This window comes from Brienomyrus brachyistius, chromosome 2 (genome assembly GCF_023856365.1).
Source record: "Brienomyrus brachyistius isolate T26 chromosome 2, BBRACH_0.4, whole genome shotgun sequence".
NCBI classification, from domain to species: Eukaryota; Metazoa; Chordata; class Actinopteri; order Osteoglossiformes; family Mormyridae; genus Brienomyrus; species Brienomyrus brachyistius.
Window position 1 is genome coordinate 17,772,315 of NC_064534.1, and position 17,436 is coordinate 17,789,750.

Genomic DNA, 17,436 nt, shown 5'->3' on the forward strand with positions numbered 1-17,436 from the left:
GTAACTTGGCTCACCTTGAAATTCTGTCAGCCCATTAGCAAACTGCCCTCCTCGTTGACACATTGTTTCTTGGATTCATGTGTATTCAAGCAGACATCCCAGTCTGCTCCCATCAAGGCAGGCTTGGTAACTTTGGTCAGCTGGTACATTTTCAATTCGAGACAATTAGCCTGCACACGCATTTATATGTAGGTAAGAGTTTTATAACCTTATAAACAGTCTGTATGATTTCCAAACTGCCAAACGCTTTTGTTGTAGCTAATATTTAAAATGGAATAATATCGATCTGCTGCAAGATTTCTTGCATGGCGATGAGTCTGAGAGCGTGAGCGTCCCGCCATATGTGTGAGAGTTGACAACCCTGCAAATGAACAAGGCAGAGAAGCTAGAGGCATTGTTTAATCCACAACTGTGACCCTCTTCTTTTTCCTATCGTTTAACAATTCACTTTTGAGCAATTATGTTTTACCCTATAAGGAAAAAAAATATTTAGACGATTGTCTACTTACTAGGAAAAAAACACATTTTTGCATAATTCTTTTTTTTTTTTTTTAAGCAAATGCACATCGAACTTCCCATTTTTGGTAAAAGTCCCAGAGCTTACAGTAGGGAGCGCAGACTGAGTTTGAAACGCAGCCCACTGATTGGACGCACCTTGGCTTCCTCGAGATCCCAGCCCCTCCTCGTGGGGATGGGGGTGGGGGTGTAAGTCATCAGCGCGGCTCTTTTGAATTCCCGACACGGGCCAAGAGAGAGACTGGAGTCGGATAAAAAACATTCCAAATAAATATGGAAAACGTAAAACAACGCGGGGGTCTCCAATCAGGCAACCGTAAAAGGTACAGTAAATCTTCTTATCGATTGTTTTTCGAGGGAAAACCCACGTTTAGGTCCGGGGTATTTTCCCCCCACATAGTGAGGACTGTTAGTGGTTTTGAAAAATGAAATGGGCGTTATACGACGTTATACGACGTTGTACGACGTGAAGTGAAAATATTTTTCGTCATTCTTGTTTTGTTCGATAGACCAAACATTACAGTTTTCAGCCGTCATTCAAATGTGTAATGTGTGGTTTTATTCTGCTCATTTAATCTAGTTTGGTGAGGAACGATTAATTCTGTATTATTTAGTGTTTTTACTGAAATGGATTAAAAATATTTTTTAGTGGGATATAAAGCATATATAGGCGTGTATCTTCTTACAGTTAACGAGAAGTTTACAAAGAGGTTTTACATACCTCTTAGTTTTCCTATAATAGCCTGTGTAATCATTATAATTTCCTCTTAATTTTCTAAAATCTTTAACCATTTTAATTTATATTCCGCGCTCCCATTTGTTAGCTTACTTGAATCCAATTAAAAGGTGAAGGGAATCGAATGTTTGTTGAACGGTAAAAGTTATTGTGAAGTTTAATAAAACTTGTTGGTGGTTTTAGATAAATGATTTAATTAAATAATATGCGTGTATTCAGTCTATATCTTCATTAATCATAGTGCACTTTAATATACGATTTTTTGAGGATCGTTAAAAACTGGGATTGTCAGTAGGTTTGTTATCCACATAGTGATTTTAAATCTGACCGTTTTCACTGTGGACTTGGAGGATGCAGACATGTTCTGTTTGGGCATTTCTTGCAAGCCCTGAACAGAATAGAGGGTATATTTATGGGCCCTTCACAAAGGCTGTAGAGGCTTTGGGGATCGCAGCCCTGGAATGAGATAGATAAAGAACTCTTTTTGTGGGAGTCATGTAGGACATGTAGGGTGTTGAAAAGAATCCTTGTTTTGGGGATTGACGTATTGATGCATTGACGTAGCGCCTGTGTTTTTGGGATTGTTAGCTAACTTATATTGCTTGCAACTTCATAAATGTCGCAGATCTTCCGTGGTTGCTAATATTTGGCCGCGAACATTTGCTAATCTTATATCAAATCAGGATTTACATCACCCGGATCACTCCAATAAATAAACAACAACTATAGAAGAAATGGCCAGTTGTATTTTTTATTTTACTTCACTTTCATTCATACCCGATCAATTAACTGCAGTGTCTACCTGTGATTGAAAGTTTGGCATTTTTAGAAAGCAAAACTAAGTCAAAACTGTGATTTTTTTACAGCATATTATAGGATGTTTCAATAATATTGTGTATTAAAGAACTAAATAAATGACAATTAACATTCATTTGTAACGTTTCTAAAGTTGTGTATCTCCCAAAAAACCCTAAATGACGAAGTTCTGTTGAGTAATACAAGTGTTTTGCACACGGCAATGAAAATGTAGCTGTGTGTCAGTAATGAACTGGGAAGCTGTACCTCCAAGGCCCTCCAGTGATGGACTCTCCCTGTATGCTTGTGCTGCTGTCTGCTGCATACAGATATCAGGTTGGACTGGAGGACCAGGCTAAGCAACAGGAGGCCGCAGCCAAGAGAGGATGGCGAGAGATGAGCTATGGCAACGGATGGCAGGACGACAAGGAGAGCTGCAGGGGGACGAGACTGCGCAGGAGACGAGTGGCAGACACTGCGTGGTACTGGCATGCAGGCGCAGCTTTCATTGTGACCTCTATGCTTCTTGTCAAAATACACACTCAGTGACAAAAAAAAGTTAAGCGCCCAGACGGAGTGGTGGAAATTAAATGGATATGCACGTGGTGAAAGGTCATGTGACTGTATCACAATGATTATAGCATCAGATCAAATAGAGAGTATGGCCACACTGCTGGTCCCATGTCAGTAGGGTGTGGCACCCCCCCCCCCTCCCCCCCCCCCCACACCCCCTGGTCTCAATACATGCAGTGATACGCTGTGGAAGGGAGTCGTACAGCTGTTGTAACTGGCCCTTGAGATCTTTTAGACTGGGACTGGGTCTGAGTTGATGTCCAAGTTTATCCCACACATGTTTAACTGGGGAAAGATCGGGGGACCTGGCTGGCCATGGGAGGACCTCAACCTGAAGCAGGCAGTCCATAGACACACTGTGTGTGAACAGGTGTTGTCTTGTTGAAAGACTGTACCAGGATTCTATCTCCGGAGGGGTAAGACATGCGGAAGCAGGATGTCACTGATGTAGCACTGTGCCGTTAGGGTCCCTTGAATCACTACCAGAGATGACCTGAAGTCATACCCTATGGCTCCCCACACCATGTTGCCAGGAGTAATGTAGGGGGGCGTCTATCCACAACATTGGCAAGATTGGTCCTCTACTCTTGGTACCACCAAATTCGCACACGATGGTCATCCGTGGTAATGCAGAACTGAGATTGATGCGGTATGATGACACTCGTCAGCTGTCCATGCCTCCTGATTACAGCACCACTCCAAACACTGCCATCTCTGCCCTGGTGTTAATGGCAGCTGACGCATGGGACAGTGAACTCGTAGTCTGGCTCATGTCAGACGTGGAGACACAGTGCAGGATGACATGGGGTGATGTGGAGAGTCCAGTACCTGTGTCCGGATGGCAAGTGCAGATCTCATGCTTGGTTCTGTAATGCTTACCACACAATATGATGATTCTCCTTTGGTGTGGTCTGTCTTAGGCAAACAGAACCTTCACGACATGTGTGGGTACCCTCACGTGCTGATTAGTTCCAACATCGGGCAACATGCCCCACATTACGGGCAGTTGCACGATACGACCACCCTGTCTCATGCAAACCCACATTGTGACCCGTATCAAACTCCGTCAAGTGCTGGTAATGCTATCTAATGCATCTAGAAGCATTTTCTGGGTCTGATGACTAGATGTGACAGCTGATTGCAAATCAAACCATTAACATATCCATCCCTGGTCTGCATGTGTACCAAATTACATCCAATTGGACCATTACTTCTGGGTGCTTAACTTTTTTTTGTCACTGACTATCTATAAACTTGTGTTGTTTTCAGATCAGAAGGGTTTTAAAACTGTGGCTCTCAGCACTGGCCCAGCATAAAATCCTGGGTGTGTAACTTATCAGACCACCTTCTTAATGAGGTTTCATTTGCCTCATTACAAATGAAAGGTTTAGTTGTAGCATACAGAACTTAACAATTGCAAGTTTCAAATCTCTATTAAAAGTTTTAAGGGTCATGTTTGTTCAAATAAAATGTTGAGTGTACTACCATAATGTTCAGGGCCCATTACTCAATGAATTTAAATATTTGATCACATTTGTACTTGTGTTTTTCTGGGCTGGAAAAGGGAAAGTATGCCGAGGAGTCTCTAAAATCAGGGCAGAGTCCTTCTTAATGGAATGGTGTTGTTCCATGTGGGGACAGCAGCAAACAAGGGCTACAAAAAACAAAAACAGTGATACCGAATTAATTAATTTGTTTATGAACAACTAGTGTTTAATGATTTGATATTAGAAATGATTTCCAGTAAACAATGACAGTTTCTTGACTTTTTTCATCCTCCCCCCACCCTTTATCCAATACAGGGGAATGTAGCCTGTCTCAGGCAGTGTAGGGCATAAGCACGGATGCACCCTGGGTGGGATGCCTATCCATTATAGGGCACATACACAATGGGAAATTAAGAGTCACCCATCTGCCTAACTGCCTAGGGTAACTGCAGGAGGAAACCCCCAGCCCTGATGGTTTAGGGCCACCGCTGAGCCACTGCGCCACACTCGAGTCTTTGGTACTCAAAGTAGAAGAAATAACACTAATTTAACTCTTTCCAGCCGTGGGACAGCAGGTTGGGAGACAGCCGTTGCCTATAGTGATCCAGGGGCGGTGGTTAAGATGGCGGTAGTCAGGACCTCCCTGAGAAAACAGTCCAAGGCTACAGCTCCCAAGAGGAGGAAGATCCACTCCTCCGGACTCAGGGGCAGAGGTGAGATTCAAGTGAATTTGTTTAAATATTATTTAAAAGACTTGATTGGTTTGAAGTTTTAACAATCATTTGTAGCACCGATATTTGTGTTAATGTTGGATTCAAAATAATATATGGAGGAATAGTTGGTAGCACAGTTCCTTGGGTATCTCTCTCATGTAGAAAGGGTCATTTAAGAGTTCCTAATCAACTCTTTGTATTTACTGTGTCTATGAAGGCATGTGTACTAAGTTTATTTCCTCTTGTACACCTTTTAATGTAAAATAAACTGGGTCCTGTGAAGGGATGTATAAGATCCATCACAAACAGGACTGTAAGCTTGCATACTGTGTTCTTCAACCCTTTGTGAAAACATACTGATTACATTCAAGATGCAGGCATAGCTAGGCAGTACTTGTTAGGTTGCCTCTATGTTTCTCTTCTGCATAGGTATGATATTATAACTGTATGGCATTGTTGCAAGCATTTGTTCCCTATCTTCACTTTATAACGATTCAAGAAGGTTTCAGAGCTTCTCACACAATTTCGGGAATAATTATTTGTCGAACGATTTGCACAAGTCCTGTGATTGGATAGATGATGCGCAAGGTCTCCATGCTGGTGTTCAGTTAAAGGCTGTGTTTCGTTTGAGTGCTTTACAAGGTGGCTCTATGATCTTATCAGTTCATTGTAGAAGTGACTCCCTTAAGGTTTACTTGTGATTGTTTCCGTATTTGTGTATAATAAGTTACATATAAAGGTCAAGGTCTACCAACGGTCATGGAAAGCATTTTAAGGACTTTTCAAATATATTTGCCACCAACAGAATGGCCTATATTTTTTGTCATACCTTAAAATATACTATAGCTGAAACTTTCATATTTAGTATTTTTTTCCATATTATGAAATGGGCTTTAAATGTTATTTTGATTTATGCATTGGTTGTGCGTTAATGCATTTAGTTGCCTTCAACTGTTCTAACTGTTGCGTTTCAGAACTTAGTTAAGTCTCTAGTGGAGAAAATTGTGTAGATTATTTTAGGAGGTGTGGAGTACTTAGAATCAAAGAGCTGTATTTGGGTAAAACTTTATACTTGTGTGCTTTATTTTTGGTGTTCCTATGAATACAGAACAGCTGTTAAAGCAGAAATATAGCATTTGCAAGATATTTGTTTCATGTCTTGTCACAGTTCCTCAAAATTATGATGCCATTCACAGAATAATGCCCTCCTGTAGTAAATATCGTTGTATAGTTCTACAGTGTCAGGCTGGTTTGTAAGTAGCACTAAACTTAATTTAATGTATTAATGGCAAGAACAGAAAATCCATTTGGAGCCGTTTTTTCAGTATAATGCCTGTTTCATATTGTCATTAGTTAGGAATAAAGTCTAAATAGAATAGTGCCAATTTAATCAGAATGCTCTAGCTAGTCCAGCTCAGGCTATGAGGAACAGTGGAACTTGCCATGCTCTAAACAGAAGGGGTGAAGCTATTGAATGCTGTGACCATCAGGGACCATGGGTCTGATTCCATTTCATGTTTTGTGTCGGGCACATGGTGTGTGTGGGGCAGTCTCAGTGGTAGGGAGTGTTGTCACAGAACAGCAGGTGGATGTCTCCCCCGCCTCCCTCTCTGCCCATTCAAACTGGGACCTTGACCAATCAGAATGCAGTCCACTACTCTATTCAAAGTGAAAAGGCGGTTGGAAATTGACTACATTAACTGGCTGTTTGCTCTGTTCTTTTTTCTCCCTACTTCTGAATAGACTTGGACACATTTCCTTGCTACTCAACTCAGGGAAGGTTCATTTTCCCATATGGATATCCGACATTTATATTTTCACTTCCTTTCCTGTGCTTTCACTCTAAGGTTATTGAAAGTGGGATTTGGTTTCTGAGCTGATGACTTTTACGGGAGCTTGACTCAATCATGGATTTTGCCGGTGTGCACGGAAACTCTTTGGTCAACTGCTCAACCAAGTTTCAGGAGTCCTCTTTCCTTTTACAGACCTTTGGTGAGTTTGGGGGTCTTATATCTGATCCTTATGTTGCTGGATAAGTAAGTTTCCAGCTGTGTATTTTGTCATATACCTCGGAGGCGTAATAAGGTGTTATGACCAATGTGTTTTAATGTATTTAACTCACAAAGCAGGTACTTGTTTAGTAGAGTTTTTGTGCCTTTGACAGTCTTTTAACTTTTTGTTCAGCTCATGCATTTTTGTGAGTCTGTGGAGTAAATACACTGTCAGTGATGGATTCTGTGACACCGAAGGTGGTCCTGTAAAGTCTCATTGGCTCCTTGGTTTTCGGGTGGCTCGTATGACAGAACATACACTGCATGTCACTGCAGTTTAAGGATATTTCTCTTATGGTGCTGTGTGGCCGGTCGAATGTGATGTTCATTACCATTGCATATCAACAGTCCCTCATTTCAGAATCCTTTAATAATTCAGTTTTGTACAAAAGGAACATGCAAGGATGTGGTCATGGCCTTGGAGAGAAGCCTGATTAATATTTCAGTGTTTACCTGAGAACACTGATATAGAGATGCGACGAGAAAGGCATGTTAATTTCAGTGCCCAGGCAGTATCCCAGCATTTTGCTATATTGGTGCACTGTGCACAAACTCTTGCCCACAGATAATTGTAAACAGTGTTGGGCATTTCAGGTCCAGAAGCTACAAATCCAGACCAAGATTTTGTTTTGGACCGTTCTGTGCTTCCAAATTTGTGGGAACAGTTTGGGGAAGGCTCTTTTCTGTTTCAGCATGTGCACAAAGCAAGGTCCATAATGACGTGATTGGGTTAGTTTGGTGCGAAAGAACTTGACTGGCCTGCACAGAGTTCTGACCTTAACCCCATCGAAAACCTTTGGAATGAATTTGAATGGAGATTGCGAGCCAGGCCTTCATGTCAGCATCAGTGCTTGACCAGACAAATATTCTTCTGCATGAATGGGCAAAAATTCCTACAGACACACTCCATAAACTTGTGGAAAGCCTTGAATCAAAGAGAAATGTGGAAGCTGTTTTAGCTGCAAATGGGGGGGCTGCTCCATATGCCTATGGATTTAGAATGGAATGTCATAAAAGTTCCTGTAGGTTGTAATGACCTGGTGTCCCAATGCTTTTGTTCATACAGTGTATCTAAACCAGAAAGGTGCTAATGTCTTACTGAGGCAATCCTGTCATCTGAATCAGGTTAAGGAAGCAGTCGAGAAGGGTGGAGTCACTAAGGTGTCGTGATTTCAAGAGTTTTCAGACACTACTGATACAGAATTCTATAGAGTTATTGAAATTATGGACAGAAGTGTGTGGGAATCTGTGTTTTAGTGCTAAATGCTTCCTTCAGATGAGTCTTCACGCACAGTGACAATCAGATGTGGACATTTCAGGTCCAGAAACCAACCAGTAACTGTAACTGCATGTTTATACAGAACTGGTTGGTTGAAACAACATCTTGGCCTGGATTTTTACTTTCTAGATCTGAAATGTCCACCTCTGTTCAGAATTCACATTTCAAAGTTTTACACAGTATGATGGGACCTGTGGTAAATGGAGAGGCCCAGTGACACAAATCATTTTATCATTATCAATGAGTCCCTGGGATGGTGCTTGAAGCAGATAGGTGAAAATGACGTATATTTTGTGTGTCATGTTAGAAGTTCCACTGAGGAATATATTTCAGCTCCATGCTTAATTCCATTATGTCAGAATGTTTTTAGAAATGGTTTGTTTGAACAATCGATATAATCACTTTAATCTCAATGTAACTTTCTGCATGTTTAAACCTAATTCAGTTGAAATTAGATCAGTTTAAAAATAGTACCACAACTGAGTATGCGCACACTATGAACCACACAGGAGTGAAGCCTTACCTATAGAAGGACAATAATGCACATTCTAAATGCTTCTTTCCTTTGTGTATAGGTCAGCTAAAACTGTCCATCACACCTGACAATGGGCTGCTGTACATTCACAGTAAGTACAGTGATATCATTTAACATTTATCAGGGAACGCTTGAGTATTTGGCCCCCTTAAAGCCATAGGCTGAGTTTCAGTACACCCTGTGGTGCAGTAGGGGTCAGCAGTGTTCTTTGTAACAGATGCTCTTTGCTTCTTTAGAGTAATCCCAATAACATGAGATTTGAGACACTAAACTTCAAGCAATTAGGTCATCGATAAACCATTTTTTGTCTTTTTCTTTGAAGATAAAATGAACAATAACAGCTTTTTAAGCACAACAGTAAAATGAAACTGACAAGACTGAGCTAAGTTTGTGCTGCAGTTTTAGTTTTCTGCCTTAGCACAGAGGGTTCACAGGCAGTACATACACAGAAAAATGTTTTTTTTTGCTGTTTGTCTCTTATAGGTATTTAGTCTGTTAAACTAAGTTAAATTAATCCTGGAACTAGCCTGTGCTAGGCTTGTTGGTGTTAGACTGCATTTCTAGTAATTAATGTCTATTTATCCTCAGTCATGGAGGCAAGGGGGCTGCTGGGAAGGGAGTATCGAACATGTGACTCCTATGTGAAGGTAAAGAACTGATTAAAAATAACAACAACAATAATAATAATGGAACTGCATTTTTGGTTTAAAAATGTCATGTTATGAGTTTGGACTTAAATATATATTCTGAAGTCATGGCTCCTTAGAAGTCAGGGAAAATGTTAAAAATGTTGCAGCTGTGTCATGCTTAGCTGGTTCCGTGCCAAGATCTCATCACCTGTAATCTGGTTTTTCTAAAGGTTTTTGTTTGATTTTTTGTTTTTCTTTTGTTTGTTTTTGTTTTGTTTTCCCGGTGTGTTTTTCCCCAGATGGCTATTGTACCAAACAGTGATTCCAGTAAACAGCAAAAAACAAAAACAACACTAGACTGCAAGAATCCTGTCTTCCATGAAACTTTTGTTTTGTAAGTTTTTTTTCCCTTCTGTTTGACAGTAACGACAGTAAATGTTTCTGAGAATTATTTGTATGTATAAAATGTGGATCCATGGGAATGGAATTTGTATGTTATATAGTACTTAGCAGATGTCTTAGGCAGTCAAAGAGAATGTTGGTAAGTGTATCTTTGCTCAAAAAAGTATAATTTGACATTAGAATATATGTAAACTAAGAGTCACACAATAATACATAAACAAGAATTTCTTCTCTTTTCCACTAAGTTTTAGATGAACATCAGTTTGGTTCCCAAACCCCTCCTCAGGGGGCACCTTGTGTATTTGTTAAATGCCACCACATGATCAATCAAATAATTAACTTAATTAGTTAAGTCAAATATTGGGGTAGTGGAGTATTGGGGTAGTGGTTGAGTCAAAAAATGCTTTGTTGTATTGGACAGTTGCTGCGAATACTGTGGTGACTTTAGGAGAGGTTTTGAAATGGCGAAGTCCTCATACTTTAACAGACATATCATTGTAGTTTTACACTAACATGAAGACCATTTAAGCATCTTATTCTTTCACTACCTAATCCCTTTGCACAGTACTGTATATAGACAGTCAGGTTTTTAATTCCTCTGCTATTAAATAATGTTTTTGTAATACCGGGTTGTAAGTGATGGGAATGAACAAAGCGATTAGGCATTAAGTGTAATATTCCCTTGTATTGACTTTTATTATGATAGCTTCCAGAATTAGGTAACTTCTGACCTTCTGCTGCTTCTAATACTCAATAATAATTTCACCCCTGCCCCTCTATGTCCTTTGAGGACAGTGCTTCACTGCTGATAAATGATCAAGATTTGGTTGTTGAGAGGTTGTTCATAACAGCGTTGCAGTTAGGACTTCAATGGTTTTCAGGTGGAATTGAGCTTTTTTTCTACCCATGAGATTTGATTTGGTAAATGTCTAGCAGATCACACTGGGGTGTGTTCTGTGTTTGACCTTGGAAGCCGTCTCCTGCTGCCCTGGAACAGGAAAAGCAGCATTTGGCTTTGTGCTTGGTTTTGCAGGCAGTATCTGTCTTCACATTTATGCTGTTTGCAGCACTGTAGGGGCTGAGGAGAATGAGAAGAGGCTCATGGTCTCTGTGTGGAATCATAATAAAAGCTTGAGGTAATTTATATTACATTGTAACCATGCATCGTATATACAAGGTAAAGAAAATATTTATTTTATGTATATTGATTTTGAATGCATAATAAAGAAGTTGTTTTCACTCTTTCACTCATTATATTGAAAATATGTGATTTAGATTTACTATAACTCTCTATATGCCCAAATAAAGGACATTCTCTTCAAGTAGGTGAATGTTTAGAAGTTACTGCCAATGAAATATTTTTTCTGCTGTGTATTTCTGTATGTTTTTTTTCTTGCTTTAGGAAAAATGAGATCCTGGGCTGTATGAGTTTCGGTATTCGCTCCCTTACCACACTGGCCAAGGTGAGCATTTTTTAGCTGACAGCTAGAGCTGAGGTGCACCCATTTGGACCCCACAATGTGGTAAATGCAAACCTGCTAGCGATATGCTGTAGAATACTTTCTGCTGATGCCAGGAGATGGCGGTATCCACCCAGCACCGCTTCCAGCCTCAGCAACGATCCCGAGCATAAACATCTCATATGGTGTTTAATTAGGTTTTTTTCTGTGTTTCGTCACATAGACTTGTACTCATTTATTTTGTATATGTATTTAGTTAGTTGCAGTAATTATTTCTCAAGTTGAGGAGCACCTGTACCCATCTATGTGTAATATGACTAAAGCCCATTTGACTTGACATAACACACAGATGATTGCAAGCACAAGCACACAAACATTTGAATGTGGATAGCTAATGAAAGTCCATTTCAGCTGATTTTCATTACTTCTGTGTCATAGGAAATCAGTGGCTGGTACTACCTACTAAACGAAGACCTCGGTAAGACCAAGCATCTGAAAGTGGCCTCACGACGTCTCAAACCCAAACCTGGTGAGTGCTGAAGAATGTTCAGAATGAGTGTTTATGATGGTGCTGGTGGAAATGATTTAAGATGTTAGTTACCTTGTGATGCTGACCAGGGTACGTGGCTTTAAGATAGATGGGTGGTTGGATGGATGATATTGTTGCAGCATAGCTAAAGTTAGGGTTCTGGCCAAAGTGTAGATTTCAGATGAAGAACAGCCTACAGTTACTCTGTGTTCGATGGGACAAATACTTTTTCTTAAATTTTCTATATCCCATCTGTTTGTAGAGCAGTGCTGAAATTTGACCAATTCATAAAAACGATTTGTTGTAACGATGTGCCATTTTTGGGCATTGTTTAGAATTTGAGTTTTAGGTTGGTAATTTGCAGCAGTGACAGTTGATCAAAACAGATGTTTTGAATTTAACTCTTAAAAGAGTTTCCCCATGGGATCAACAAAGTTCACATTATCAAAGAAAAAGGGAAAATATATCAGGTATTTTGTGTGTGTTGAATCTGTTGAACTAATACCCAGCAGAAGGCCTGTTTCATCTGGCTCTCATGATGTACATCTCCCTTTTTGAGAATATCAATATGACACTGTTTTACTGAAGTAAGTCTACTCATAGGTTTCAAACAGGCCAACACAATAACTGTAGGCAAATTTGTAGCTGTAGTTGCAATATCATGTCATGTACATTAAGTAATGAATAGTTACTTGTGGCCTAATTTTTCCTTTTCTACACTCTGAATTATTATGTTTTACTTTAAGAAACTGCTATATATGGGCTTACTCTAAGGGTTTTATTTCTGTTAAGAAATGTGTGGTGAGTTTAGCCTCAGGTTATTTATAATCATTTGCAGATTAAACATAAAGTAGCACAACTTTTTGGGTGTAATTTCTAATCTGCACTACATTTGAAGGTGTGATTATATTTGGCAATATAATTCTAGTCAAAATGCTCCTTGAAAGTGTGAATTTCCAACGAGAAAACTTTCTGGCCTGTCTGTCTGACTTGCCTAGATATTTCTACAAAAATAAAACCTGCAAAAAATATTGCCTTTATATGAATATCAATAACTTTGGGTGCTATCATATGATACGCAGTCATAGAATATGAATAAACATTATTATTTTATTCACTCCATATTTCACTCCTTATGCACTACTGATTTCCTGTGAGACTTCAAGATGCTTGAGAGGGGAAATCCCTATTTTTTAAGATAAATGCTTTGCTTTTTCCTGAACATGCAAGGCAACATTCCTCATTTCACTTGATTTAACTGACTGAGAGAGCCACATTTACTGGAGTTGCTTGCATTTGCTTTTTAAAATAAGTCTGAATGCCCAGTAGACCTTCTTCCCATGTTGTGGGTGTTTGGTTTTGAGTGCTTTGGTGAGAAAAGGCTTTTCTTGGTCACTTAAAATTTCTTTGCTTACATGTCACTGCATATTTTCCAATGGTACTCAATTTGTACTACTTTGTTTCATGACATTTTCATGACTGAACTTGAGGCCATTAATATTTCTTTTCACAACATCAGATTCATTTTACCGATTGCCTATGAGCAATCCCCACCAACCCAGAATGGAATATTCTGCCAGATATACTCATTTTGGATTGTTTGTGTTCTCCTTCTGTTAAATAACATTTAGGTGCCCCAGTCATGATGGGGTGACTGTTTATGTCCCTGATGGCTGCCACAAGTCAATAGATTTTGCCGAGAGGACAAACATCTAGAGAAATGTATGCTGTTTTGTCCAGTTTTTTTCTGATTCCACTGATTTGGAGTGATATAAATGTGCCTGAAACAAATGGAAAATGCCCCCAATTTGATAATTCAGTACAGAGTGAACCTTCCTATACCAAAAGAACATGTCTCTGGATAGCAGCCGTTTCAGCTGATCGAAAAATAAACAAACATTTCATGAGATATTTAGGTAATAGTGGTGAGCCAAAAACTGGAACTAGACGAGCGGAGTGACGAGCTGATTTTTTTTCAGTCAGTGGAATTGGATTTCTTGCTTAGCTGGATAACTTATCGGATTTATGGTGCCCCAGTTCAAATAGACTTTATCCTCGTCTGCTTACATTTAGCCCAGACTACCTTAATTCCGGCAAGTTTTCTGCCTTAGTTTTTTGTAAATGTAGGCAATTGGGAAAACATACCCTGGAAGAAGGTGTGCTCTCAAGGAAGCTACATTATAATTAATTCATAAGTTTTACCCATCTAAGCAGTTTCTTCCTAAAAGTAGAAAAAATCTTGCCACCAGATGCTTTCTGTAAGCGGGACTATGAAACAAGTGTACACTTATTTTGGTCTGGTACTTTTACTGAAAAATTTTGGTCTGACATGCTTGATATGATACAAATTGATATGTACAGTCACTTTCAGTTGAATTTTTGACTGCAACAAGGAAAATGCAGCCATGGTTTTTGAGATTAACTTAATTCATATTTCATTAATAATAAAGTAAAGTCATTTTAGCTAAATTCTAAATTCACAAATGTAAATATAATGAACCTTATTTAAAATTCCCAATAATAATAAAGCAACCAGAACTATATTTTTTGCCTCCCTTGTAATAATCATATTAATGGAAAACTGCTCTTTTAACAATATTATTATGTTTTTGTATGTGCGCTTTCTAATCACGTAAAACCTCTGGCTGTATAAGACTGTTGATCCATAAATACTCTGTAAAGTTTATTAAGGAAAAGTAGACAGTATGGCTTGTCGTAAAATGGCAGGATGAACAGATCGGGCAGCGCCAGAAAATGTGATGCGGTGTGTCACTACAGAGACTGAGTCAGCCATGAATTTGAGTTGCACATGTACTGCTGATCTGAGTCATCCGTGTTAAACTACTAAAGTATTAAACTATTCCAGTAATAAAGGACTTTAGACCATCTGCCAAACCTGTCCGCTTACCAGTTATAGAAAGTTAAGCCCCATCTCATGTATTTGCATACATTTTTATAAAATGGCTGATTACCCTTTAATTGTCTGTATTGACACTGGCGAAGTCCCTCAGAAACGGGACATGTATGTTTTTTTGTATTTGGCTTGCTTTTAGTTAGTTTTCAGTTTTAGTAATTCTTTAGTTAGTTTTAGTTAGATTTTGGTCGCTTTTGTATTTGGCTTTCAATGCTTGTTCATGTGCAACTAATCCACGGCTGACTCATCCTGTAGTGAAATGGTGTATATGCGAGCTGCAAATCGGACAGGTGGTACTAATCGGGCAGGTGGTACAAATCGGGAAGGTGGTATGATTCGAGAAGTGACACCAACAGCTTATTTCAAGTCATTTAACTTATTTGTTATTTATGTTATATCTGCCCTGTACATTTTTTGTTTACAAAGCTTAAAGGACAAACAATGCAATTTTTATTACATAAGGTGTATATATGTATCATTCTATGAATACAATCAAAAAACTGAAAATGCCAAAAGTCTAGTATTTTGCTTGTTTACTTGAGCTGGGTAAGCTTTGCTATAGGTGGTATTAGGCTTTTGTCCACAGAAATTAACATAAAATCCCCACAAAGATAGATATCTGTATGCATATGTGTGTGTATGCAAAATTACTGTGTGTTTAAATATTAAAATCAGTTGACTAAATATTGTGTTGGGAGATCTTCTAAAATCTAATATGCATACTTTGGCCAATTTTATATTCTCATATATGCCCTCTTCATGACAGTTGTTGAGTGGCCAGTGGAAGTCTGAGTGACTCCCTAAAACCGCACTCTGCAAAGTTAGCATGTCAATTTGTAATACTAATTTTAGATTCATCGAGAGAGAGTCAATTAGAATGGACATGCATTTAGTGCCTGAGCCGGTAAATGGTAGGAGGAAGGTGTTTCTGACACGATGCTCTGTAGATTTTGAGGGAGAAGCCAGCAGTATTGTGTCCCAGTTGAATAGTGTCTTTGAGGGATGTTGAAAAGACATGGTTGCCCGGGAGAGTAGTAGTCTCTATGGTAACCTTGCAGAAGCTTGTAGATGGGTGGGAGTAATGGAGTGTGAGAAGGCTTTTCTTGACCTGTAGGCTTAGTTTCTCAGAGCCCCGTTCCTAGAACACTCTGTGTGATCCTGGGAAGGCTACTGTTGCACTTTTGAGTAACAGTATAACTAATTCTGTTTTATTAGTATTTTGTGTTCATTTCTTAGTGAGGAAAAAAAATCTGGCTCCTTTTGGTACAAAGGGATGTTTTCAAAAGGCAACACTTCAGCCTGTGGCACTTTTGGCTGTTTTTCAGGCAGTGCTTTGTCAAGCAATGATGCTCCCCCCGAGACGACGAGCCAGGAGAACATGCAGTGCACAGCGGTGAGTGACCAGCTGCATGTCCTCTGACTGCATCTGTGAGGCTTTATTGCCGAGATGACTGGCTGCTTAACGGGTGAGCTGAGTACACCCCGGTCAGCTTTGAGTTGGGGCTGGATTCGCTTTCTCGCAAATATTTTTTCTTAACTTTTCTGATTGTTTGCAAAATTATTTTAGGGAAAAATTTTAGCGAAGCCTGCACAGTGCTCGACCCTTGGTTTTTGACCTCCAACTTGGAGGAATGAAATTGAATGAAAATCAGTGGCCTCCTCTAGGTATTCAAAGTCCTCCAGTCTAGTTAAAGCAGGTCACGCCTACAGATACCGCATGGTCATATGGGGAAGGTAAAACTTGCTTAAACCAACTTCTGCTACTTGTGATATAACACTATACCCCTTTCTGACCTTGAGGTTTCTGAGATTGAAGTTATGGTAGACAAAGATGGGAAGTAGGAAAAGCCAACACTGTTGTGGGAATAGGAAGTCTGGCTGCAAAGTAATCCATCTCTGATTTATTCCTCTTTACTCTAAGACAGTGTTTCCCAACCCCGTTTTTGGGGACCCTCATACAATCCATGTTTTTGCACCCTCCAAACTCCCTGCCAGACAGTCCACATTTTTGCTCCCTACTGGGAACTGGGAGAGAGCAAAAACGTGGACTGTCTGGGGGTCCCTGAGAAATGGATTGGGAAAACAGTGGTCTAAGCATTTTGTTAGTTTCTTGCCTCCCACTGTTAGAGCAGCCCTGGAAGTCTGTTGAACGTAGTAGTCATTACTCGTATCCTTCCTTCCTCATTTGGAGTTATCACTGCCGGCGGGACTTTGGGTGCAACTGATATGATATATGATAAGGGGCTTGAGGTAAGGGGTGCATTTTGTTACAGCAGTCAAATGGACTAAAGGAGACGTACAATATTTTGTCTTTAAACACATACCATTTACTAATTGGTGTTAGTGTTACCTGTGTCCGATTAATAAATGGACTTGGTCAGATATTCAGGACAATTTGAAAGAATCATCTGTCGCAAAATTAAAGTGATCAGCATCATTACTGCCCCCTCGGTCACTGTAGTCTTGGCCCTGTTATACTCTGCTGCAATGGTATGGGAGCTTCTCGGGTCCACAGAGTCGACATGATGCAGAACAGATCTTGGATTTGGCTGAAGACAGCAGAGCAGTATGAGGCATGCTAGTGTGATTTATGCTGGAACAAAAGTACACTTACAGAAGAGTGAATAGAAGCATAAAATAAGGTAAAAAATATATTGTTGATCCCAGTGGAAAAATCTTTATAACGTAGGTTTATAGGGCATAGGTTTCATTAAATATACCAGTCATAAGCATTAACATGCTTATTGCTTATTGGGGAACCTGAAGCTGTTTCCCCCACCATTTTAATTGAAAACAAAAGGTCTGGCGTGATCCCTT

The 17,436-nt window shown here is 39.5% G+C and overlaps 1 protein-coding gene across 3 annotated transcripts in view; it reads left to right on the forward strand.

The window, feature by feature from the left end:
- The first annotated feature begins 696 nt into the window (after positions 1-696).
- Positions 697-17,436, forward strand: part of LOC125720063 (regulator of G-protein signaling 3-like) — a 77,446-nt gene continuing 60,706 nt past the window's right edge. The window contains exons 1-10 of one of the 3 annotated variants that reach the window (XM_048995088.1): positions 697-839; positions 2,377-2,529; positions 4,669-4,820; positions 8,726-8,776; positions 9,274-9,332; positions 9,614-9,708; positions 10,784-10,852; positions 11,119-11,179; positions 11,615-11,705; positions 15,945-16,012. In XM_048995088.1, the coding sequence (XP_048851045.1) occupies positions 790-839; positions 2,377-2,529; positions 4,669-4,820; positions 8,726-8,776; positions 9,274-9,332; positions 9,614-9,708; positions 10,784-10,852; positions 11,119-11,179; positions 11,615-11,705; positions 15,945-16,012 (849 nt within the window). In that variant the 5' untranslated portion in view covers positions 697-789. Of the gene's footprint in view, positions 840-2,376; positions 2,530-4,668; positions 4,821-6,576; positions 6,813-8,725; positions 8,777-9,273; positions 9,333-9,613; positions 9,709-10,749; positions 10,853-11,118; positions 11,180-11,614; positions 11,706-15,944; positions 16,013-17,436 lie in introns of those variants that run through there. The other 2 variants (XM_048995097.1, XM_048995107.1) reach the window with 2 other exon arrangements.